The sequence below is a fragment of the Salmo salar genome, chromosome ssa14 (genome assembly GCF_905237065.1).
Source record: "Salmo salar chromosome ssa14, Ssal_v3.1, whole genome shotgun sequence".
In the NCBI taxonomy this organism is placed as follows: Eukaryota; Metazoa; Chordata; class Actinopteri; order Salmoniformes; family Salmonidae; genus Salmo; species Salmo salar.
In genome coordinates, this window is record NC_059455.1 from 4,406,636 (window position 1) to 4,433,612 (window position 26,977).

At 42.8% G+C, this 26,977-nt stretch overlaps 1 protein-coding gene across 2 annotated transcripts; it reads left to right on the forward strand.

The window, feature by feature from the left end:
- crfb16 (cytokine receptor family member B16) lies at positions 1-26,439 on the forward strand. 2 transcript variants are annotated; one of them, XM_045693803.1, is made up of 16 exons: positions 1-111; positions 504-615; positions 754-844; positions 1,026-1,095; positions 1,261-1,372; positions 5,501-5,664; positions 5,770-5,826; positions 5,931-6,030; positions 6,130-6,303; positions 13,743-13,813; positions 14,796-14,919; positions 15,772-15,962; positions 16,831-16,955; positions 21,085-21,238; positions 24,746-24,897; positions 25,065-26,439. In XM_045693803.1, the coding sequence occupies exons 10-16, from the start codon at positions 13,750-13,752 to the stop codon at positions 25,155-25,157; spliced, it is 903 nt and encodes a 300-aa protein (XP_045549759.1). In that variant the 5' UTR covers positions 1-111; positions 504-615; positions 754-844; positions 1,026-1,095; positions 1,261-1,372; positions 5,501-5,664; positions 5,770-5,826; positions 5,931-6,030; positions 6,130-6,303; positions 13,743-13,749; the 3' UTR covers positions 25,158-26,439. The 2 variants fall into 2 exon arrangements, with proteins under 2 accessions (XP_045549759.1, XP_045549758.1); XM_045693802.1 differs by lacking the exons at positions 1-111; positions 504-615; positions 754-844; ... (6 more) ...; positions 24,746-24,897; positions 25,065-26,439 and adding an exon at positions 3,900-4,740 and having other exon boundaries at positions 13,743-13,756.
- The last annotated feature ends 538 nt before the right edge of the window (positions 26,440-26,977 follow it).

Consider the following 26,977-nt stretch of genomic DNA (forward strand, 5'->3'; position numbering starts at 1 on the left):
AGTGTTACAGATTCACATTACCGAGCGTGTCTCAACCCGTACCGCGCTTTTATCTGCCTAAAGGTATCATTACGCACGACTGGTTAGGCCTTTTGGATACGCTTGTCAAAGGTAAGGATATGCGTCAAGCTGTAGCCTACTTTTAATGTTTTAGTTCCGAACTCAAGTTACTCCAGTCAAGTGATTAATCGTAAAAGTTAGTTGTTTTGACTGAGCAGTCCAATGGCCAATGCTGTTTTGGGACTATGAGATCCTCGGCTATATACTATGATGAGCAAATAACATGCATAGATTATGCATTAGGCATTGCTTAAGTCAGTGTTTAGGTCAGAATATAAAGTTGCTACTTCCGTCAACTCAAGTTACTCAAGTCAAGTGATTAATCGTAAGAGTTAGTTGTTTTGACTGTCAAAATAAATAACTTTGATGGAATATTCCAAATTACAATGGCAATTATGCATCACAACTTCACAATATTACTTGTATTTCAATGATTCATCCAGGCCCAAGACATAAAGTCGCCTGAAAGCTGTGTAGCAATCATTCCATTGCTGACCCATAGGATGGTAATCACATACATGATTGGCTTAATCTAGAATCATGGATACCTTTCATGTGAGTACTCACACACCAGATTCTTTTACATACCTCAGAAGGAAGATACCTCAATATCTGGAAGCACTGTCTCATGTACAATTGTTAATGCTATCTCTGAAATGTCTAACGAAATGTTGACCTAATCATTTCATCAAGACCTTCTCATCACAAGTTGGAACTAGTGGAACTAGTTGGAACTATTGGGGCAATGCAGCCCAAAATAACAGGGGCCAATATTTTCATGGAGGTAAGCATTACACTTCTGATGGGTTTAAAGATTTTATTACATTATCTAAAAGTGACAAAGTAAACCCCAGCTGTTGTTATTCTTTTCACAGGGAAGGACAATCCCCATTATGACATGAACGTTTCATTGCTGAACAACCATAGATATTTTTCTTCTAATTTGGCTCCCGTTCCTCCAACAGGGAGCAAGACCTGCCAGCAGAGCTCACTGGAGCAGGGAGACATCCCGTCATCCTTTTGGCGCCTGACAAAGTACACTTTTTTTCTTCTAAATAACTCTATAGTAACATCTTCTGCACAAAGTTACATTCCTAATAAGATTGGCGTTAAGTGAGAAAGAATCCTATAGATGGTCCAATGGGCATGGTCTGAAGCCTCTCTTCATCTCAGTATGCTGAACCACCTGATTTCTTGCAGGCTTGAGATTCAGATCCTGCTGAACGATGTTAAGCAGTCGATTAACCACATGCAGGGGACACTGAACACCTTGCAGGGGCAGTGTATTGAGTTGCAGACTGCCATATCTAAGGTAGTGTCAGATGAGTCTCAGATACAGAAGAATAAGTCTATGATGTTATGGTGATAATGATTGAGATGGTGATTATAATAATGATGACTAGCGGTACCCCACCCTACGGGCGGTAAATCATTGGATCTGATTAATTCAATTCAATGCAATTCAATCTTAGAGGACTGCAACCATAGAAATACAATGTATTTACACTAATAATAAGCTATTGTCAACTTCCCGTCTATGGTTATCTTGCTCATTGCTCTCTGTTACCCTATGTGTGCAACTATTATTGATTTCTCACAGAAAAATAATTTGGTTGCAAATGTACCTGGGGCCATGTAAATAATTGTTAGGCTACTCATTTTGAATCCACCGGTGGCAACTTGTGTGACCATAAAAGTCTGTGTGCGACTGGGCACAGTAAAATAATTTGGTTACTGACCTGCCCTACATCATAGAAGGCCCTTCAAGTCGGAACTAGGAAATTCTGACATTTCTGACTCGCTAACTCGTTATGGAATGATGATTTCAAGTTTCCCACTTGTGAAGTATGAGAATCAACCAGTAGGAAGCTCTACACTAATAACTTACATTCATTTTAACTCTGAGGTTCCAAGTTTCTGATGGCATGTGAATGCGTCAATAATTGCCATGGTAATTTTGAATGTTTAGTCAGTGAGCATTATGGGTAATTGTCCTACATACTTACATCAAATGCTGTAGTAACAGTGCCATTCCAAACACAATAAATGTGAAAATGAACAAAGATACAAAATATTGCTAAAGTGAAGAAAATCAGCTCAAAATTGTAGGAGGAAATGCCGGTGTGCCTGGCACCTACTACCAGACTCTGTTCAAAGGGACTTAAATATTTTGTCTTGCTCATTCACACTCTGAATGACACACATACACAATCCATGTCTCAATTGTCTAAAAATCATTCTTTAACCTGTCTCCTCCCCTTCATCTACACTGAGAAGAAGATTTAACAATTGACATCAATAAGGGATTATAGCTTTCACCTGATTAATCTATGTCACGGAAAGAGAAGGTGTTCTTAATGTTAAACACACTCAGTGTATGTGTCAATGATGTTATAGATTCCAAGTGGTTGATTTTTTAGGGAATCATCACAGCAGCCGAAGTTGCTGTGCAGAGGGAGGAGATCGTCCGAGCATCAAGCCTCATCCCGTCACAGAGGGAGGGTATCCTCCAAACAGCCACTGTCCCGTCACAGAGGGAGGGTATCCTCCAAACAGCCACTGTCCCGTCACAGAGGGAGGGTATCCTCCAAACAGCCAGTGTCCCGTCACAGAGGGAGGGTATCCTCCAAACAGCCACTGTCCCGTCACAGAGGGAGGGGATCCTCCAAACAGCCACTGTCCCTGCACAGAGGGAGGAGATCCTCCGAACAGCCACTGTCCCGTCACAGAGGGAGGGTATCCTCCAAACAGCCAGTGTCCCGTCACAGAGGGAGGGTATCCTCCAAACAGCCAGTGTCCCGTCACAGAGGGAGGGTATCCTCCAAACAGCCACTGTCCCGTCACAGAGGGAGGGGATCCTCCAAACAGCCACTGTCCCTGCACAGAGGGAGGGTATCCTCCAAACAGCCAGTGTCCCTGCACAGAGGGAAGGTATCCTCCAAACAGCCAGTGTCCCTGCACAGAGGGAGGGTATCCTCCAAACAGCCAGTGTCCCTGCACAGAGGGAGGAGATCCTCCAAACAGCCAGTGTCCCTGCACAGAGGGAGGAGATCCTCCAAACAGCCAGTGTCCCCGCACAGAGGGAGGGGATCCTCCAAACAGCCAGTGTCCCTGCACAGAGGGAGGGGATCCTCCAAACAGCCAGTGTCCCTGCACAGAGGGAGGGTATCCTCCAAACAGCCAGTGTCCCCGCACAGAGGGAGGGTATCCTCCAAACAGCCAGTGTCCCGTCACAGAGGGAGGGGATCCTCCAAACAGCCAGTGTCCCTGCACAGAGGGAGGGTATCCTCCAAACAGCCAGTGTCCCTGCACAGAGGGAGGAGATCCTCCAAACAGCCAGTGTCCCTGCACAGAGGGAGGGGATCCTCCAAACAGCCAGTGTCCCCGCACAGAGGGAGGGGATCCTCCAAACAGCCAGTGTCCCTGCACAGAGGGAAGGGATCCTCCAAACAGCCAGTGTCCCTGCACAGAGGGAGGGTATCCTCCAAACAGCCAGTGTCCCCGCACAGAGGGAGGGGATCCTCCAAACAGCCAGTGTCCCCGCACAGAGGGAAGGTATCCTCCAAACAGCCAGTGTCCCTGCACAGAGGGAAGGTATCCTCCAAACAGCCAGTGTCCCTGCACAGAGGGAGGGGATCCTCCAAACAGCCAGTGTCCCTGCACAGAGGGAGGAGATCCTCCAAACAGCCAGTGTCCCTGCACAGAGGGAGGAGATCCTCCAAACAGCCAGTGTCCCTGCACAGAGGGAGGAGATCCTCCAAACAGCCAGTGTCCCTGCACAGAGGGAGGAGATCCTCCAAACAGCCAGTGTCCCTGCACAGAGGGAGGAGATCCTCCAAACAGCCAGTGTCCCTGCACAGAGGGAGGAGATCCTCCAAACAGCCAGTGTCCCTGCACAGAGGGAGGGAATTCTCTCAGCAGCTAGCATCAATGCACAGAGGGAGGAGATCCTCCAAACAGCCAGTGTCCCTTCACAGAGGGAGGGGATCCTCCAAAGAGCCAGTGTCCCTGCACAGAGGGAGGGAATTGTACCAATGGCCAGTGTCCCAGCGCACAGGGAGGGGATCCTCCGAACAGCCACTGTCCCTGCACAGAGGGAGGGTATCCTCCAAACAGCCAGTGTCCCTGCACAGAGGGAGGGGATCCTCCAAACAGCCAGTGTCCCTGCACAGAGGGAGGGGATCCTCCAAACAGCCAGTGTCCCTGCACAGAGGGAGGGGATCCTCCAAACAGCCAGTGTCTCTGCACAGAGTGAGGAGATCCTCCGATCATCAGGCCTCATCCCTGCACAGAGGGAGGGGATCCTCCAAACAGCCAGTGTCCCTGCACAGAGGGAGGGGATTCTTCCAGCAGCTTCTATCACTGCGCGGAAGAAGAAGATCCTCAGAGCATCACACGTCACCCCTGCACAAAGGGAGTTGATCCTCCTGATGGCCAGTGTCACTGCGCAGAGGAAGGGAATCTTCCCAAAGGCCAGCGTCCCTGCGCACAGGGAGTGGATCGTCCCAAAGGCTAGTGTCCCTGCAGAGAGGGAGGAGATCTTCCTCACAACCAGTGTCCCTGTGAAGAATGGAAAAAATCATCCACAACCACCTCCCATCATCCCCATGGTGGCACCACTGTGGAAATGGGATGGTGGAGCGTGTACTCCACCTGTGGATTTCTATTCCAAGAGAAGAGGTCACTTAACCTTACCTAATTAGTAAAGAAATTACCATTGTGATAGCGTGAGAATAAGTTGTGATAGATTAAATGTATGGCTCATGTGAGTATATAGCTGTAATACTTTCATGCATTTTCTACATACAACAGGTTTAGCTCCATTTTACTTTTATATTTTAGTCATTTAGCAGACGCTCTTATCCAGAGTGACTTACAGTAGTGAGTGTATACATTTACATACTCCGGTGAATCTCTCCAGGATTTCGCATGGATTTTTTTGATATTAGCTGATAAATATGCTAGATTTTGCAGCGACAATTATGACATTTTGCATAGCAATATGCAATTGTTTTGTCCAATTTGTTGCAGAAATGCGCTGACAAGGGAAAAAACTGTGTTGACGTCTGGCTTGATTGAACCATATTATGCAGTAAATGTGCAGTGATTGGTTGAAATTGCGAGCCCTCTTTTTGTACGGTGGTAATGGGTCAGTTCTATGCGATAATATTGTGATGACGTGACTATTTTATGCAGAAATAGTTTGGTGATTGGTCAAATTTGTAATACCTCACATAATAGGCAGTGAATTGTTGATTTTGCAACCAAAACAATGCGATCGCAGAGTCCTGGAGTAACCTCCCAGTAATCCCTGTGACTGCGTGTAGGTTAAGATTGGGTTGTAACAGAGTATCAGAGCGAGACGTTTCTATCTGTCAGCTAGTAATTGTTCTGTGTGGTGACATGAGCAGAGTGGCCTGACTTCTCCCACTTATTACAGATGTCCGACTTAGATATGTTGAGCATCCTGCTATGATGTCCATCACCAAGCCGGAACATTCCGATGCCAACCCTCAGTGCCAGACTGGCTGGCTCAGCTGGGTCTTTGGGAGTGGAAGAGTTAATAAGAAGGAGGTTCACCTACCTGAGGACAAAGACAGATCTGTAAGGAACTGGTTATTAACACTTTATTCTATGTAGAGACAATTGAGTGGATTAAAAAAAGAACATTTGTGGCTTGCTTCACATTGCTAATATCTTCTTCCTCAGATTGTCTGGGATCCAACTCTGCACAGATGGGTTAACAAAACTGAGCCCAAGGCTGAGGTACACACTTAAATTCAAAGAAATTAAAAACAGTGAACAACCATTGTATTTCAACTGTGATAATATTACTAACAATTTGGAAAATGTGTTGATGTGTTTTACAGAACAAGTGTGTACCACCACCTCCACCGATGGGGACATATGGATATCAGGGGAACACTGGCAGTGTCCCCAAAGGAGTGAATCCTTACTCTATGAAAGCAGGTGAATATTGCTTTAGAATACATGTGGTTTAACCAAGACTGAGTCAGCCAATCATAGATGTCCCTGGTGGTCCCCTGCTAACACCTTTCCCACTACCAGCAGGTCTATGGGGCAGCAGATACCCTACAATGCATTACAATGATGGGACCAACTCAAAGCCTCCAAGCCATGGTCCTGGACTGCTTCCTAGACAGCTCTCTGGCTTGCTCCCTCCTTCACACTTTGACCTCATGGCACCAATGGTTGTGCCACCTGACACTCTACCCTACTGAGGTATGACTCTGGAAAATCCTTCCAAATTGTATCGATTTTGTAATTAATCAAACCATTGATATGTTTGTTGTGGTGCCATATTCTTTCCCTTTTTTAATAATGGATTTAATGGTGCTCCATGGGATGTTCAAAGTTTCGGATATTTTTTTATAACCCAACCTTGATCTGTACTTCTCCACAACTTTGTCTCTGACCTGTTTGGAGAGCTCCTTGGTCTTCATGGTGCCCCTAGCTTAGTGGTGCTGTGTGTGTGTGTGTGTGTGTGTGTGTGTGTGTGTGTGTGTGTGTGTGTGTGTGTGTGTGTGTGTGTGTGTGTGTGTGTGTGTGTGTGTGTGTGTGTGTGTGTGGTCTTGTTTTGCTGACCCAACGGGGACATTGAACTGTTTGCACACCTTCCGTATGGGGACGTCATGACTAACTGGGGACAAAATCTTGGTCCCCACAAGGTGGACCATTGGAACTGATAGAAAATGGTATGCTAATATGCCTACTGTGAATATCTCGTTATTTGGGTTTGGTCCCCAGAAGGTGTTTTTTTCGGTCACGGTGTGTGTAAGTGTGTATCCGGACAGCGCCCCCTGTACCTGGGTTTTTGGACTGGAAGTGTGCATATTTAATGAGGCGCCGCCTCATTTGCATAACATTAGCATATTTGGGGGACTTGAGGAAGGGGTATCAAGGAGGACCTTTCTCACTCAACATTTTGAATTTCTTATTTTAGTGTTGATTTGTTTTATGCATGTCAGTTTTACATAAAAGTAAATTAGAAAAATATAAATTATACCTGACCAGAAGTGTTCTCTATATAAAATATGCTCACCAATCTAATCCTATCAGACAAACATATTATATTTTATATTAGGTCTATATTATATAGTAAAACTAAAACACTAGCTAAATGCATTGTAAGACCAACCAAAGAATATCAGATAGATTTGCAAAACTCCCATTTATTGTTCGCAAGCATTATTGGAGTACTATACATACACTGAAAGCATTGTATCATGCCTAAAATGTATAGATTTATTGATTAAACAAAAGTAGAAAGACAAGTCCCCTTTCCAATGATTCCACGACTACTACCTTAACCCCAAAACCTAACCTTAGCCCCAAAACCTAAACCTAAACCCTACGCAAATTCTTGGGGGGGGGGCAAAATGTCCCCAGTTGGTCGAATTTCTTTTAGTTTACTATTCTTGCAGGGACTTTTGGTCCCCACAAGTATAGTTAAACATGTCCACTCTATCACACACAATCTACACACATTATTAATAAGTTTTATTGTTTGTATATTGTTGTATTTTAGAGAGAATTTTGATTTACTCCTAGATGTTTGGGAAATTCTCTGCAATAACTTTGCACAGCCCACAAACTGAAGTGCCTGCCTCAGGTAAGATGCTTGCATGTCTATGAACTTTAGGAAGAGTGGACCCTCATCTATCCTCCGCATCAGCATAAAATGGGTCCCTAACAAACTGCATCACCTCTGTGAGGAGAATAAACTCATCAAATCTTGTTTCAAAGTTACCTTTCAGTTTAATTACAATCTCTGACATCACTGGAGTCATCTGTTCTGAGGATGACTGGATATAGTTACACACTGTAGGGAAATTAATGATTTTGTTGTGGGCTCAAATCAGAGGATAAAAGGACAAATGTATTTTGAAAAGCAATACATTTTGCAGGCATGCCAATAACTGTTTAATCCCTCCCTTTTAGTCCCAAATTAACTTTAAATGATATTAGCATGATATTATTCCTCTTCATCTAGAGCACACAGACTAATTTCCAACTGTGGGTTCCTGTTTCCAAACTCAGAATTCTTCCTCGTTTGGGAAGAAACAAGCCTGAAACCTTGAACAAAGACTGTTGACATCTAGTGGAAGCCATAGGAATTGGATTTAACATTGTCCCTATACGTTCTAATGGAAAAGCATGGGATCTCAAAAAAAAATGAATTCAGTTGGTTTTTCTTTGGATTTTCTCCTACCATATCTATTGTGTTATAGTCTCATACATTTTTTTAAACATTTCTACAAACTTCAAAGTGTTTTCTATCCAATGATACCAATTATGTGGATATCCTGGCTTCTGGGCCTGAGTAACAGGCAGTTTACTTAGGGCACATCAGTCAGACAGGAAGTGGAGAAAATAGGGGCCTATTCTTAAAACCAAATACTTTTCCTGCATTCAATAAATCAGGGATTAGGTAGGCTACTTCAAAGCAAGGTAACTAACTAGACATGTTTATATATAATGCTCAAATGTTCATGTTTCAGGGGAGATCTATGCACAGTAAGTTATTTGTAAATTAGGCTATTCTTAGAATATTTTTAACATTGTCGCAATTACATTGCTACTGTTAAATAGAGGGGAATCCCAGCTGGAATGAAATACCCTCAACCCTAAGCTATGTTCAATGTCAGCAGTATTTTCCAGTGAGAAATGCTCAGACTGAAGCCATTCGGCTATGGGTTTCACAGCCCTATAATAATGATACAATTTATATCAGCTTAAAAGGGTTTATTTACAAGCTATGGGGTATAAGATGTTGGCAATAGTTGTATAGGAGATTCTGAAATTAATTAAATACCTTAAGCCTATGCTATGTTCAATGTCAGCAGCATTTTCCAGTGAGAAATGCTCTGTCTGAAGCCATTCGGCTATGGGTTTCACAGCCCTATAATAATGATACAAGTTACAACAGCTTTCAATGTTTTTTTTTTACAACCTATAGGGTATAAGATGTTAAGAAAAGTGGCATCGGAAAGTCTGAAATGAATTAAATACCCTCACCCTAAGCTATGTTTTTATTTATTTATATATATTTATTTTTCCCCCCTTTTTCTTGGTATCCAATTGGTAGTTACAGTCTACTGGATGGGCGCGGGTGGGGGGGGTGCTCCCTACCCGGCCATGGACCCCTTGCACCACATTAAAGGCATTAAAAACCATTTAAAAAATGTGCTCCTGGTAACCTGTTCAGATTACCATGTACATGGCTGTCTTCCTGGTTGAATTTGTGTTTTAAATTCACTGCTGGCCTGAGGGACCTTATAGAACATTCCATGTGTGGTGTACAGAGATAGATAGTCATTACAAAATCATGTTAACCACTATTATTGCACACAGAGTGTGTCCATTCAACTTATTATGTGACTTGTTAAGCACATTTAAACAAAGGGGTTGAATACCTATTGACTCTAGACATTTCAGCTTTTCATTTTTTGTTCATTTGCTAAAATATCTAAAAACATAATTCCACTTTGACATTATGGCATATTGTGTGTAGGCTAGTGACACAACATATCAATTTCAACTATTATAAATTCAGGCTGTAACAAAATGTCGTGGAAATTCTTACACAGGGACACCCGAAGTCAACCTTAATATGAATCATTGTTTATTGTCAGTGCGCTGGAGAGGTTCCAACTAACCCCATGCACCATAGTACACATGTCAATCAGGAGCTCTTCCTTGGTAGACCCAGCAGTTGTCTTATATACGGCTATACACAGACAAGTTATATTTGCATGATTTAGCATAATTAAATAATCATTAGCGTTTTGTTTCATTAGTGTGACCGACCAATAGTTGTTCATACAGACCAATACCTCACAAGGCTTCTTCTCTCTAAGCTGAGACCTTGAAACTGAGATATCTTTCGTTCTCAAAACAAGTTCTGGGCGTACTGCCAAATTGCAGCTACTGATAGTGAGGATTCTTTCAGTCAGCCACTTCCATGAACACAGAAATTGGTTTATAGAACAGCACATGAATTGAACACAGAAATGAGTTATAAGAAAACCACAAACATAAAAATTCCCATTACAACAACAAAATGTGGAAAAAGTCAAGGGGTATAAATACTTTCTGAAGCCTGTATTTGAAGACCAAAATGATTTGTGTTAAATGTGAATGTGATCAAATTTTGTTTACATTCAAACCTCAGGTGGCTAGGCTAGCTAGACTTTATCAATCCAAAAATAATGACTGGAATTAATCAATCAACACAATAGGGATGCATACTGTGTGAGCAACTTTTCAATTACAGATGCAAAGGCCTACACGATGCAACCCTGCATTAAGAAAACTCAATCCTGTTAGTTTTATTGTCCAACTGCAGTTGTCTACTTTTCTTTTACCGTATCAAATCCAATTTTATTAGTCACTTGCACCGAATACAACAGGTGAAATGCTTACTTACAAGCCCCTAACCAACAGTGCAGTTTCAAAAAATATGGATAAGAATAAGAGAAAAAAGTAACAAGTATTTAAATAGCAGCAGTAAAAAATAACAATATATACAGGGGGGTGCCGGTACAGAGTCAGTGTGCGGGGGCACCGGTTAGTTGAGGTAGTATGTAGGTAGTAGGTAGAGTTAATTAAAGTGACTCATTCATAGATGACAAAAGACAGTGTCAGTGGTGTGGAGGGGGGGGCAATGCAAACAGTCTGGGTAGCCATTTGTCTATATGTTCAGGAGTCTTATGGCTTGGAGGTAGAAGCTGTTTAGAAGCCCCTTGGACCTAGACTTGGTGCTTCGGTACCGCTTGCCGTGTGGTAGCAGAGACAACAATCTATGACTAGGGTGGCTAGAGTCTTTGACAATTTTTAGGGCCTTCCTCTGACACCGCCTGGTATAGAGGTCCTGGATTGCAGGAAGCTTGGCCCCAGTGATGTACTGGGCCATTCGCACTACCATCTGTACTGCCTTGCGGTTGGAGGTTGAGCAATTGCCATACCAGGCAGTGATGCAACCAGTCAGGATGCTCTCGATGGTGAAGCTGTAGAACCTTTGGAGGATCTGAGCAGCCATACCAAATCTTTTCAGTCTCCTGAGGGGTTCATCTGAGGGTATAGCGTGATTTCTTATAAGCTTCCAGGTTAGAGTCCCGCTCCTTGAAAGCGGCAGCTCTAGCCTTTAGCTCAGTGCGGATGCTGCCTGTAATCCATGGCTTCTGGTTGGGGTATGTATGTACAGTCACTGTGGAGACGACGTCATCGATGCACTTATTGATGAAGCCAATGACAGACGTGGTGTACTCCTCAATGCCATTGGAGGAATCCCGGAACATATTCCAGTCTGTGCTAGCAAAAGTCCTGTAACTTCGCAACTGCTTCATCTGACCACTTTTTTATTAATCTAGTCACTGGTGCTTCCTGCTTTAATTTTTGCTTGTAAACAGGAATCAGGAGGATGGAATTATGGTCAGATTTACCAAATGGAGGGCGAGGGAGAGCTTTGTATGCGTCTCTGTGTGTGGAGGATAGGTGATCCAGAGTTATTTTTCCTCTGGTTTCACATTTAACATGCTGATAGAAATTTGGTAAAACGGATTTAAGTTTCCCTGCATTAAAGTTCTCGGCTACTAGGAGCGCCACCCCTGGGTGAGCATTTACTTGTTTGCTTATGGCGGAATACAGCTCATTCAATGCTATCTTAGTGCCAGCCTCTGACTGTGGTGGTATGAGAACAGTTACAAAGAATATAGATGAAAACTCTCTCGGTAGGTAATGTGGTCTGCAGCTTGTCATGAAAAACTCTACCTCAGGCGAGCAGTAGCTTGAGACTTCCTTAGATATCGTGCACCAGCTGTTGTTTACAAAAATACATAGACTGCCGCCCCTTGTCTTGCCAGACGCTGCTGTTCTGTCCTGCTGGTACATCGTATAACCAGCCAGCTGTATGTTGATATTGTTGTTGTTCAGCCAGGACTCCGTGAAGCATAAGATGTTAAAGTTTTTAATGTCCCGTTGGTAGTTTAATCTTCCCAGTAACTCGTCCATTTTATTGTCCAAAGATTGCATGCTTGCTAGCAGAATTGAGGGAAGTGGGGGTTTATTCGATCGCCTCCGACTTCTCAGAAGGCATCCCGCTCCCCGACCTCGCTTTCTCTGCCTCCTCTTCAAGCAGATCACTGCGGTCTGGGGGCCTGTTCCCGAGGGAGCTGTATATTAGTATGTCATACCTTCCTACTAGGTGCCGCAGTTTTGCCTGTTTAGGTTAGCCCAATGGTTCTCAAACCTCTCATCAGTGACTCCCAGACATTTCACAATTTTGTTTAAGCCCTGAAATAGTCCCCCTGTCTGTACAACACATATTGCAGGAAACTATGAAATGTGAGATGATGTATCCATGACTGTTTATTGAAATACCCACCCTCTCCCTCACCACATCTTGGACCTGTAGTGCCACCAATGAAATCACACAATGTTACAAATTAAGAAACGTATCCTATAAGTATGCTCTACTATCTAAAAATGTTGAGTTATTGTCTCAAAATTTCAACTTAGTATCTCCAAATTAGTATATTTTTATTACATTTATTTAACTAGGCAAGTCAGTTAAGAACAAATTCTTATTTTCAATGACAGCCTAGGAACAGTGCTTGTTCAGGAGCAGAACGACAGATTTTTACCTTGTCAGCTCAGGGATTCGATCTTGCAACCTTTCGGTAATTAGTTCAACGCTCTAACCACTAGGCTACCTGCCACCCCAAAATCAAAATGTTTTGATAGTATCTTGAAATTCCGACTTAGTATCTCAGAATCTTTTTACATTTTTAGATAGTAAAAAAAAAGGTGGGAATGGGCTTCCATACATATCTTTTTAACTGTTTGGGCTAGAAACTAGCTGTTTCCTCTGTAGAAATGGTGCAACATTGACGCTAAAGAATTTGTGTTCGTTTTTTCATTACAACAATCATTATCTGGGTGATTTTCTTTCTAGGTGCACTGCCCCCCCCAAATTAGAATTTCAGGTTGCACCAAAAAAGTAATTAGGAGCATATGCGACCAAAATGGTCACACTTTATAGCCCTACGCGCACACACGCACACACAGTTATGGGATCATAACCAGTCTGACAGGCTTAACCATATATTCACCCTCAGCATCCAGCCAAGCCATACCAGTCATTCTTTTAGACTCGCATCAGCACATCACACCCTTCCTCTCTCAAACACACACCCACTTTTATAAACAGCTTTACCTACATAACCACTCTCTCAGACGCACCATAAAATGCAATTGATATGGCTTTCACATAAAAACACACATTTATAACAACACTATTTATGTATTTTCACAAACACATTCTGAGGTCATATTACACTGCGAGCCTTTTATAGGAGACACAGCGGGAAGCAAAGGGAGTGTGGCAGAGGAACCATCACAAGGACCGAGAAGAGTGCTAGGATCACAGTCATAGGTCCGAGGAAAGTTTGAGTTACAGTTGGTATAACAGTCTGCAGTGATCATGTTACAGTCGCAACAAGAACGATCAATGGACAACGCGATGACTATATTGCAAACATAAAAGCAGTGATCACACTATTCCGGGATTGTTTGTATTACGATCAAATTAGTGGTGAGAGACGGGCAACACAGTGATTGCACACTTCATCACAGCAGTGCTCCTACTCTTCTCCATACAGAGGGGCTATGAGACTGAGAAGGAGCTTTTTTGACAGCCAGTTTATACTTGTCCTCAACATCGTCACAAACTGTAAGTACTGCAGCAACACACACTGTCCTGCTGTTTAACAGCATAGGAAGAAGTTGCCCCAAACTGCTGATGTAGGATCAGATATTATTTTCATCCCCCAATGGTTAAGGTTAGCATTGGGGTAGTGTGATTTGATCCTAGATCTGTAGTTAGGTGCAAATTCTACCTCAAGCCTATCACAGTTATCCTATTTACAGTATGTTAATTTCTAAATGTTATACTGTACATGGAACCAATGGAAAAGAAAGTAATAGACAGCAGAAGCAGAAAAGTGAAGTATAAGGTGTAGTGGGCTTGTATCCTGATATGGGTGTGTCATCCAAGGTGGTGGACGATGACCATGGGAATACATTCATGTTCTCATGTGCCAGATTCATAATTTTTTATTTTTTAAAGTATCATTATTTAACTAGGCAAGTCAGTTAATAACAAATACCATTAGCATAAGTGAAACCAGAAACATAGGTGAGAACTGCTGTAGGGTATATCAGTGGAGGCTGCTGAGGGGAGGACAGCTCATGATAATGGCTGGAACGTGAATGAATGCCATCAAATACCTGGAAACCATCTGTTTAATGTATTTTAAACCATTCCACTAATTCTGCTCCAGTCATTACCACGAGCCACGTCCTCCCCAATTAAGGTGCCACCAACCTCCTGTGGTGCATATATATATATATATATATATAACACGTCCATTAAAGGTAGATGACAATTAACATGTTCTGAAGGAGAAAAACAGAATTTTGCCTGAGGGAGAGGGTGCAGCACACAGTTAATGCCCTGGCTGACATAATTGGAAACTTAAGATTCCTCTGTGTGTGTGTCACAGGATATATAACACTTTTTACCCTAGGCTAAACCACTTGCAAGGGGCTATGTTTTAATAGTGGACTTGATCACTGTTGTAGGCATGTCTGTTTGTCAAACACCTAATCACATTGCATAGTTTTATATGTACTGTTTATCTGTTTCATTTCAGATGCCTGGCTGCTGCCATCGCCGTGGAGAATTTCCATGGAGTCTGTAAACATGAGGCACTTGCTCAAGTGGCGCCGTCAACAGTCTCCTTGCAGTTCTATCACCTACTCTGTGCAGTTCCAGGGGTGAGTCAATCACTTCTGAAACATTACAGGAATGTTCAGACACATTGACGAGAATACTGCTGTTCCCAATTCTGCTACATGGACTTTCTCTGACTTTTTCACTTTCAACCTTTTACTCTCGCTGATTGGCGGTGAACTGTACACTGAGAATGCAGCCCAGGCAGTGGGCTAAAAACCTGTAACAATTGAATTAGATGAGACACCGTCTCTTCTAAATTACCACCCCCTGTTGCTAAATAGCACCAGTTGTGACATTTGTCTCTTCTTAAACCAGACGCAACGTCCTCTAAAATAGTCATAAATTGTGTGATGTCTCAAAAACGTCAGTTTTATCAATGCCCATGAGAAGGAGGCAATTATACAAATATTAGGTAAACAGCGCAATGTTACACTTGCTAATTGCGAGCTGCAGTATTTTTTTATTTACAAGACACTTTTATCCAGAGCGACTTATAGTTTAAGGTAGCTAGATGAGACAACCACATATCACATTCATAGTAAGAAAACCTTTTCCTCAATAAAGCAGCTTTCTTACTATGACTGTGCTATGTGGTTATCTCACCTAGCTCTGGATAACAGCATCTTCTAAATGACAAAAATGTCAAATGTAAATAAAAAAGAATGGAGACGTCACACTATTTGTTATTACTTTTTTAGAGGACATTGCGTCTGGTTTACGAAGGGGGTGGTAACTGAGAAGACGTAAAGGGTAGTTAACCACAAGCATGTGAAAATATGAAACATTCATGTCAAAAATATTTATCATGCAGACAAACAAAAGGACAATAAACATTGGCTCTGGGTATAGTGTGTCAATATGAGCTGGCTAATGTATTTCCATGTGTTCTGTAGGGAATTTGAGCTGACGATCTTGAATGGAAGTTGGGAGGACGCGGTTGGTTGTCAGCAGGTCACACGGACGGAGTGCGACCTGACCTTTGACCTTGGTTCTGACTCAGACTACAGCATCCGCGTGCGGGCAGAGTGCGGATGGCGTGTGTCACCGTGGGCTGAGCTCGGGAGGCCATTCAACAGGAGAGAGAGTGAGTCATTGTGGGATATCTACGTCCATATACTCTTTTTTGATGCCATGGCAATAGTTGATTTTATGATTTTTACATTCATTTTTATCATTCCTTCATCCATCCAAGGAAAATAAGACAAACTGGAGATATTATAAACATGAATTAATCTATACAGCATTTGTACTAACATTAGCTGAAGACAAAACACTTACCCAAGTGCACAACAGCCATACAAAATGCCAAAACATTTTAACAAGCGGCCTTCTGGTCATCATTATGACAATACAGTGTCCGATTAGTATGTGAAAATTAAAAAATGTTGTGCGTTTTAAATCCAGGATATAATACTTATTTCCAACCCTGTATCACAAATGATTGTGAAATAGACACAAATTGCTTATTGGAAATGGGTGTAATGTACACAAATGCTTTATGAAGAAAGAAAATTGCGTTGTGATAAAAATCCTGTAACACACACGAAAAAGTCGACTTTTTCATGTGCCTGTCACGAATTTCAAATAAGTAATTTGTGTCTATTTGTGATAGTGTGTTGCTTATTTCGGCTTTTCATCTAGGATGAATTTGCTGCACACTATTGAGGAAGAGAGTTGTCTTTTCAGACCAACATGTGTTTGACTACAGCTGATAATCAGATAAGGGAATGCTGACAGGCTGTACCAAAATGAAGGAATGGCGGGGAACAACATAATTTCACATTAGATGAAGCCTTCTCAGTATGCATGAGCATAGTATGTTTCTATTTCTTCCGTTTTTACTAAACAGTATGTTCTAGGTTGTATGGTTAGCACACAGTATGTATTAGGCAAGAACAATTTCAGACACAGCCTATGTTTGTAACTTACTATGACTTTCATCTTCCACACAGCAATCCTGACAGTGCCAGCTATAGCTGTGACCACCATGGGTGATGCCCTTCAGGTGACTTTCAAAGGCCTCCCCCTGACCGTGGGAGTGACTGTGACTATCTGGAAGAGAGGCGAGTTGGTCAGGGTGAGGATATTACATGTACAGTATATTATAGTCTTGCAGGGATTTTTCTGCCATTGAAATCCTTGGGCGGGCCTCTAAGCGTTTTTTTGCGTCACCTAAGTTCAAACAGTGTAAAAAAAAAAGATATAAAATAAGATACAAAAAAATACAAATAATTACCAAAATAAAAGCTAGACAGTCAGGGAGAATTGAAAATTCAAAAAGCAATGAATTTTTTGATTTTGTTATTATGTTTGTGCAAAAGAACACAATATCGGCCATGGAAAAATGCATAGAATTGCAGGAAATTAGCTTTAAAACAGCAAAATAAAAATGCTTTCCTCTCCATGGCAGAATATGTAGTATTGCAGGAAATTAGATTTGAAACAAAAAAAAACTTATCTCAGCTCCATGTACAAATTTGTAGAGTTGCAGGAAATTGGCATAAAAATGTTAAAATGTATCTACACCACCAAGACGGAGACCTCAAAAATGTTCTCTAAAATTCATCCGCCCCTACGGGACAACAGCGGCCATTGCCACACCCCCTGCCACACCTAACACCTAAGCCCCTTTTTGATCTAGAGCAGTGGTTCCCAAACGTTTTATAGTCCCGTATCCCTTTAAACATTCAACCTCCGCTGTGTATCCCTTCAAACATTCAACCTCCTCTGAGTATCCCTTCAAACATTCAACCTCCTCTGTGTATCCCTTCAAACATTCAACCTCCGCTGTGTATCCCTTCAAACATTCAACCTCCTCTGTGTATCCCTTCAAACATTCAACCTCCGCTGTGTATCCCTTCAAACATTCAACCTCCTCTGTGTATCCCTTCAAACATTAAACCTCCTCTGTGTATCCCTTCAAACATTCAACCTCCGCTGTGTATCCCTTCAAACATTCAACCTCCGCTGTGTATCCCTTCAAACATTAAACCTCCGCTGTGTATCCCTTCAAACATTCAACCTCCTCTGAGTATCCCTTCAAACATCCAACCTCCTCTGTGTATCCCTTCAAACATTCAACCTCCGCTGTGTATCCCTTCAAACATTCAACCTCCTCTGTGTATCCCTTCAAACATTAAACCTCCTCTGTGTATCCCTTCAAACATTCAACCTCCGCTGTGTATCCCTTCAAACATTCAACCTCCGCTGTGTATCCCTTCAAACATTCAACCTCCTCTGAGTATCCCTTCAAACATTCAAGTTCCTCTGTGTATCCCTTCAAACATTCCACCTCCGCTGTGTATCCCTTCAAACATTCAACCTCCGCTGTGTATCCCTTCAAACATTCAACCTCCGCTGTGTATCCCTTCAAACATTCAACCTCCGCTGTGTATCCCTTCAAACATTCAACCTCTGTGTATCCCTTCAAACATTCAACCTCCTCTGTGTATCCCTTCAAACATTCAACTTCCTCTGTGTATCCCTTCAAACATTCAACCTCCGCTGTGTATCCCTTCAAACATTCAACCTCCTCTGTGTATCCCTTCAAACAGTCAACCTCCTCTGAGTATCCCTTTAAACATTCAACCTCCGCTGTGTATCCCTTCAAACATTCAACCTCCGCTGTGTATCCCTTCAAACACTCAACCTCCGCTGTGTATCCCTTCAAACATTCAACCTCCGCTGTGTATCCCTTCAAACATTCAACCTCCGCTGTGTATCCCTTCAAACATTCAACCTCCGCTGTGTATCCCTTCAAACATTCAACCTCCGCTGTGTATCCCTTCAAACATTCAACCTCCGCTGTGTATCCCTTCAAACATTCGACCTCCGCTGTGTATCCCTTCAAACATCCAACCTCAGCTGTGTATCCCTTCAAACATTCAACCTCCGCTGTGTATCCCTTCAAACATTCAACCTCCTCTGAGTATCCCTTCAAACATTCAACCTCCGCTGTGTATCCCTTCAAACATTCAACCTCCGCTGTGTATCCCTTCAAACAGTCAACCTCCGCTGTGTATCCCTTCAAACATTCAACCTCCGCTGTGTATCCCTTCAAACATTCAACCTCCTCTGTGTATCCCTTCAAACATTCAACTTCCGCTGTGTATCCCTTTAAACATTCAACCTCCTCTGAGTATCCCTTCAAACATTCAACCTCCTCTGAGTATCCCTTCAAATATTCAACCTCCGCTGTGTATCCCTTCAAACATTCAACCTCCAGCTGCGTACCTCCTCTAGCACCAGTGCACTCTCAAATGTTGTTTTTTGCCATCATTGTAAGCCTGCCACACACACTCTATACGATACATTTATTAAACATAAGAATAAGTGTAATAATAAATAATAAATAATTTTGCTCTTTATTTAACCATCTTACATATAAAAGGTGAGCCTGATTTGGCATATTGGGTTCACCTGGTGTATGACTATTTAGGTCCTCTGGGAACTGGGCTGGTTGCTCAGGTCTCTTGTTTTGTTTAGTGATTAATGTGCCAGTGCGTTGTTTTTTAAATATTTTTTTATATATATTTATTTTGGTATTTTTTTGACTGTGTAAGCTTCAGTAAATGTTCTGGATTTATCCTCACCTCTGCCTGCTGTGTTTCTCTGGACCTGGGTCCAAGTTTGTACGAGACTTATTGTCACAATTTCGATGAGGCTCTCTTGTTCAGATATTGGTAAGTGGACTGGAGGCAGGGCATGAAAGGGAGAATGAATCCAGTTGTTTGTGTGGTCCGTTTCAGGAAAGTACCTGCGTAATTGCGCACCCAACTCACTCAGGTGCTTCGCTATATCACATTTGACATTGTCTGTAAGCTTGAGTTCATTTGCACACAAAAAAATCATACAATGATGGAAAGACCTGTGTGTTGTCCTTGTTAATGCAGACAGACAAGAGCTCCAACTTCTTAATATAGCCTCAATTTTGTCCGGCACATTGAATATAGTTGCGGAGAGTCCCTGTAATCCTAGATTCAGATCATTCAGGCGAGAAAAAACATCACCCAGATAGGCCAGTCGTGTGAGAAACTCATCATCATGCAAGCGGTCAGACAAGTGAAAATTATGGTCAGTAAAATAAACTTTAAGCACGTCTCTCAATTCAAAAAAACATGTCAATACTTTGCCCCTTGATAACCAGCGCACTTCTGTATGTTGTAAAAGTGTTACATGGTCGCTGCCCATATCATTGCATAGTGCAGAAAATACACAAGAGTTCAGGGCCCTTGCTTTAACAAGGTTAACCAACGTCTTTCAAGCTGTCAGGCATTCCCTTGGCAGCAACAGCCTCTCAGTGGATACTGCAGTGGACCCAAGTGGCGTCGGGAGCAACTGCTTGCACACGCGTTCGCGTTACCACTCCACTATGTCTCCCTGTCATGGCTTTTGACCACCAAAGTCCATTTGATGTCACAAAACTGTCCAGTACTTTAAAAATATAATCTCCTGATGTCCTGGTTTCCAGTGGTTTGCAGAAGAGGATGTCTTCCTTAATTGACCCCCCATAAACGTAACAGACATACCAGGAGCTGTGCCCGGCCCGCCATGTCTGTTGACTCATCCAGCTGTAACACATAGAATTCACTGGCTTGTATGCGAAGCAGTAATTGTTTCAAAACATCTCCTGCCATGTCACGGATGCGTCGTGAAACAGTGTTGTTTGATGAAGGTTTGTCTATATCGATTTTTTTTGGCCTTTCCCCCTGCATTTTCCCAGCCGTATCTGCGGCAGCAGGAAGAATTAAGTCCTCCACAATAGTATGGGGCTTTCCTGTCCTAGCCACTTCTTATTAATGGTATCTGTTTTTTTATTCATGTCTTACTACTCGAAAGTCGTTTTATTCTCACTCAAAAAACTCCTGTGGCTTATAAACGGACTGTTTGAAAATGAGAAAAAAAAGTTTGACATGTGAATCACATTTTTATTTAGCGTACCCCCCGATGGCGTTGTACATACCCCTGGGTTGGGAATACCCCCAGTTTGGGAATACCTGATCTAGACAACCCTGTCATGTATTGTGTGTTGGGAGAGATTGGAGCTTGTTGTGTGGGATGCCTAGGGATTGGAGCAAGGGATTGGTTTGGAATTGGTCCTAAAGGTGACCCGCTAGGTAGAACGATAATGACCTCCTCCTATAAAACTCACTTCAAGCAGTGTTTGAGTTCTCTTCAGCAGCGTCTCACTGTGCTCTGTCTTCTAGGGCAAGTCCTCCTTGCGTGTGATCACAGTGCAACAGAATCCGCTCCACATCGACGCCCTGCAGGAGGGAGCAGTGTACTGCGTCAAAGCCCAGGCCCATCTGGACACCCACAGCAAAAGCAGCAGCACTGACACACAGTGTGTCTCCATCACAGGTGGGCTGCAAATGATAATACACACTCATAGACACACACATACAGTACATCTGCATGTGCTCACATATTCTGTTAAATTTATTGATCATTTATTGATCCTTCAAACCAGATAGACCTTTGGCAATTGGTCCTTCGAGACACATATGGCCTTTTTTTAACACACACACTGATCAGGCAACGGTATACTTCGCCATTATGTGTACCATGGAAAGAGATCCAAAACATAACGTCTTGTATCTATTTCACGTGCGCATACATTTCAAACACACACCAACCACACACACATATGGATTCTCGATCGTCTCTGTGCACTTTGTAACTGTTCTAGCTTTATACTGGAAGAGTAATGCATAAAAAATCTGCAAATCATGGAAACATAACCTTGTGATGGAAACAGATGCCTTGACTTTTTCCACATTTTGTTGCCTTATTCTAAAATTGATTAAATCGTTTTTTTACCTGATTAAAAATAAAGAAAAGAAAAATAAATACCTTATTTACTACTACTTTGCTATGAGACTCAAAATTGAGCTCAGGTGCATCCTGTTTCCATTGATCATCCTTGAGATGTTTCTACAACTTGATTGGAGTCCACCTGTGGTCAATTCAATTGGTTGGACATGATTTGGAAAGGCACACACCTGTCTATATAAAGTCCCACAGTTGACAGTGCATGCCAGAGCCAAAAACAAGCCATGAGGTCGAAGGAATTGTCTGAGCGGAAGGGTACCCAAAACATTTCAGCAGCATTGAAGGTCTCCACATTCCTGCAGTAAGTCTGACAATTCAAATCGTATTAGTCACATGGGCTGAATACAACAGGTCAAATCAAATCAAAGTTTATTTGTCACGTGCGCCGAATACAACAGGTGTAGACCTTACAGTGAAATGCTTACTTACAGGCTCTAACCAATAGTGCAAAAAAGGTATTAGGTGAAAAATAGGGAAGTAAAGAAATAAAAAGACAGTGAGAAATGACAGTAGAGAGGCTATATACAAGCACCGGTTAGTGGGGCTGATTGAGGTAGTGCTTACATGTAGATATGGTTAAAGTAACTATGCATATATGATAAACAGAGAGTAGCAGTAGCGTAAAAGCGGGGGTGGTGGGTGGCGGGACACAATGCAGATAGCCCGGTTAGCCAATGTGCGGGGGCACTGGTTGGTCGGGCCAATTGAGGTAGTATGTACATGAATGTATAGTTAAAGTGACTATGCATGTATGATAAACAGAGTAGCGGCAGTGTAATAAGAGTGGTTGGGGGGCACACAATGCAAATAGTCCGGGTAGCCATTTGATTCCCTGTTCAGGAGTCTTATGGCTTGGGGGTAAAAACTGTTGAGAAGCCTTTGTCCTAGACTCGGCACTCCGGTACCGCTTGCCATGCAGTAGTAGAGAGAACAGTCTATGGCTGGGGTCTTTGAAAATGTTTAGGGCCTTCCTCTGACACCGCCTGGTGTAGAGGTCCTGGATGGCAGGCAGCTTGGCCCCAGTGATGTACTGGGCCGTACACACTACCCTCTGTAGTGCCTTGCGGTCGGAGGCCGAGCAATTGCCGTACCAGGCAGTGATGCAACCAGTCAGGATTCTCTCTGTTGCAGCTGTAGAACCTTTTGAAGATCTGAGGACCCATGCCAAATCTTTTCTGTCTCCTGAGGGGAATAGGTTTTGTCATGCCCTTTTCACGACTGTCTTGGTGTGTTTGGACCATTCTAGTTGTTGGTGATGTGGACACCAAGGAACTTGAAGCTCTCAACCTGCTCCACTACAGCCCCGTCGATGAGAATGGGGGCGTGCTCGGTCCTCCTTTTCCTGTAGTCCACAATAATCTCCTTAGTCTTGGTTACGTTGAGGGATAGGCTGTTATTCTGGCACCACCCGGCCAGGTCTTTGACCTCCTCCCTATAGGCTGTCTCGTTGTTGTCGGTGATCAGGCCTACCACTGTTGCGACATCTGCAAATGTATTGATGGTGTTGGAGTCGTGCCTGGCCATGCAGTCGTGGGTGAACAGGGAGTATAGGAGAGGACTGAGCACACACCCCTGGGGGGCTCCAGTGTTGAGGATCAGTGTGGCAGATGTGTTGCTACCTACCCTCACCACCTGGGGGCGGCCCGTCAGGAAGTCCAGGATCTAGTTGCAGAGGGAGGTGTTTAGTCCCAGGATCCTTAGCTTAGTGATGAGCTTTGACTGTACGATGTTTAACACTGAGCTGTAGTCAATGAATTGCATTCTCACATAGGTGTTCCTTTTGTCCAGGTGGGAAAGGGCAGTGTGGAGTGAAATAGAGAGAGCATCATCTGTGGATTTGTTTGGGCGGTATGAGAATTGGAGTGGGTCTAGGGTTTCTGGGATAATGGTGTTGATGTGAGCCATTACCAGCCTTTCATCATCATTCTTAAATCCATCATCCGTCATTCTTAAATGGAAGAAGTTTGGAACCACCAAGACTCTTCCTAGAGCTGGCCGCCTGGCCAAACTCAGCTGCAGAGTTTGGCCAAGAACCTGATGGTCACTCTGACAGAGCTCCAGAGTTCCTCTGTGGAGATGGGAGAACCTTCCAGAAGGACAACCATCTCTACACACTCCACCACACAGGCCTTTATGTTTGAGTGGCCAGACGGAAGCCACTCCTCAGTAAAAGGCACATGATAGCCCGCTTGCAGTTTTCCAAAAAGCACCTAAAGGACTCTCAGACCATGAGAAACAAAAATTCTCCGGTCTGATGGAACTCTTGGGCCTGAACACCAAGCGTCACATCTGGAGGAAACCTGGTGGTGGCAGCATCCTGCTGTGGGAGGGACTGGGAGACTAGTCAGGATTGGGGGAAAGATGAATGGAGCAAAGTACAGAGAGATCCTTGATGAAAACCTGCTCCAGAGCGCTCAGAACCTCAGACTGGGGCTAAGGTTCACCTTCCATCAGGACAATGACCCTAAGCACACAGCCAAGTCAACACGAGTGGCTTCTGGACATGTCTCTGAATGTCTGAGTGGCCCAGCGAGAGCCCGGACTTGAACCCGATCAAACATCTCTGGAGAGACCTGAACATAGCTGTGTAGCAACACTCCCCATCCAACCTGGCAGAGCTTGAAAGGATCTGCAGAGAAGAATGGGAGAAACTCCACAAATACAGGTGTGCCAAGCTTGTAGCATCATACCCAAGAAGACTCGAGGCTGTAATTGCTGCTAAAGGTTCTTCAACAAAGGACTGAGTAAAGGGTCTGAATACTTATGTAAATGTGATATCTGTTTTTTTCCCCATAACTTTGCAAAGATGTCTGTAAAGCTGTTTTTTTTTCTTTGTCATTATGGAGTATTGTGTGTAAATTGATGGATAAAATGTTTTTAATCCGTTTTAGAATAAGGCTGTAACATAACAAAATGTGGAAAAATTCAAGGGGTCTGAATTCTTTCCAAATGCACTCTATTGCGCTCTCATGCTACATTAAGGCTGTATACTTCACCTTAATAACAGTAAGACAAATATTGTCACTGTGTTCAAAGGTCCTGGACCTACCTGGCTGAAGCCCACTACAGTGACTGTTATCGTGGTGATATTGGCCGGCCTGGTGTTTTTTCTCTCTTGGTCAGTAACCCACTGTAGCCCAGAGGCCTGCTACGCCTATTTCCGCAAGGAGCCACAGCCCACTGCACTGGTGAGTCCTGCAATGATTGGTCATTATCGCTCTCTCTCTCTCTGCCCATGCAAGGCACTGTTGAGCATGAGTCCAGTGCCTGTAGACATATTGTAAACATTGATGTTTTCAAAGGAGACCCAAATACAATTGCAATCTCTCTTTTTCTCGGTTCCTGGTATCTGTAGCTCCTTGATTGGCCGCTCACAAGAGTCAAGATCTATCCCCAAGATGAGCTTCGTGAGACAATCCATGCCGTCCTTTTAACTGCGCAGCAGTGAGCCATCCAGTCAATTGGATAAGTGGACACAATCTATATGTTCAGAAGGCACAGACAGACCATATCAAGTTTGATTGATACTGTAGGTTAATAAGAATGGTCAGAAGTGATGAGTCTGGATTGGAGAAGTCAGGAGGCCGGCAGTTGTTCAGATGGAGACAGAAGGGTCCTGTGTGGCTCAGTTGGTTAGAGCAATGACGCTTGTAACTCCAGGGTTGTGGGTTCGATTCCCATGGGGGACCAGTATGAAAAGTGTATGCACTCACTTCTGTAAGTCTGCTAAATGTCAATGTAAAATGTACTATTTGTGTTCTAGATAAGTCAGAGATGTATATGGGTGATTCTACAGAAGTGGTGCAAATTGCAGTCCCACCCCCCAAAAAACTGTTAAGTCTCCAAATGCCCCCTATCCTAAACAGGTTAGGAACTTCGTTTACATCATGATATGTTCTACTTCAGTCTAAGACAATAACGAAGTCATTGTTTATACTATTTCTATTAACAGGTGGCTATTCCAAATCATGACTCCTAAACTCCATGTTTGAAAATAAAGCAATGAAGGATTTTAGTAATTTATTTCAGTAGAACATCTTGACTTGTTTTATTGAAGATACTGATCTAATTATTAAGTTTTAAAGTTTAAAAATAAACACATTTTTAAGTGATCTCACTACCGAAATACACACTAAAAGCCTGTAGAATGATTGTGCCTTAAGCCGCACCCCTACAACTATCACCAGGTGACGGGATTGCACCCCTCTACGTGGCCACATGGTGAGTAGTGTGTTTGCAAAGATTTGAGAAAACTAGTGAGCAAGTTGGTAAATCTTCATGTATTTTTAAGAAGTGTCACTACCTATCTAATATATCAACAAATATGTAAAGTACGGTTTTGGGACAAAAATATACAGTATGTTTGCTGGGATGTACATCTGTCCAAATGAAAGATCGCCCTCCATATGTTAGCTATGGGGATTCTTTATTAAAGTCCAAAATAAGTCACAATTGTCCAAGCTGAAATGGTCACAACCCAAACAATTAACACCATTAACGATGCGTGGGTCAGCTGTTTGTTCACCTGCACCAGCCCGCAATTGGTAATAACCCTATTAGACTATATGTGATAAATGTACCTTTTTAGATAGGCCTATGTTTCTGCTTATAATTTTAGACATTTTTGTAGGCATTTTGGGAGTCAACTAGTCTATATTTAGATACATGCAGCTTCTCTTCTATCATTACTTGTTGCCCTAGAATACTAAATAAACCCTTGCTCACCTGAAGTTCTCTTTCATCTCTTCTCTCACGCAAAACGTCCCCAAAGATGTTTACGGACCAGGGAGAAAATGAAATAAGATTGTCTGTGCAAAATGTTTAAATGACATCAGTTGGACAGTTTTCAGGAATTAAAAGCTGTGAAAACTACCCAACATGTTTCTGATCAAGTGTCAGTTTGGCTTGGATGCATATTTTGTGGTTGAAATACAATCAGCTTTTATGATGCTGATAAAGATGGCACCTTTACAGACGGTACCTAAGCGTGCGTTCATTCTCTCAAGATACTGAAATAAATCATTTCTTGACTCCATAGTCAAAATGTACATTTGGTATATAATTTTACTGCAAGAAATGCTTAATTGTGCAGGAGTTAATATTATGTTAGGCTACGTGAGAGGTTATAAACCTACAGTCAGTGTCCAGACTTCAGTTATTTCTATTGAACCCATTTGAACAGTAGCCTACAGTTCCCTTGATGTGCCATTTTGAAGTCCCGTCTTGTGACTGTCAAATGTGTATAGCGCCTCACAATCATCACACATA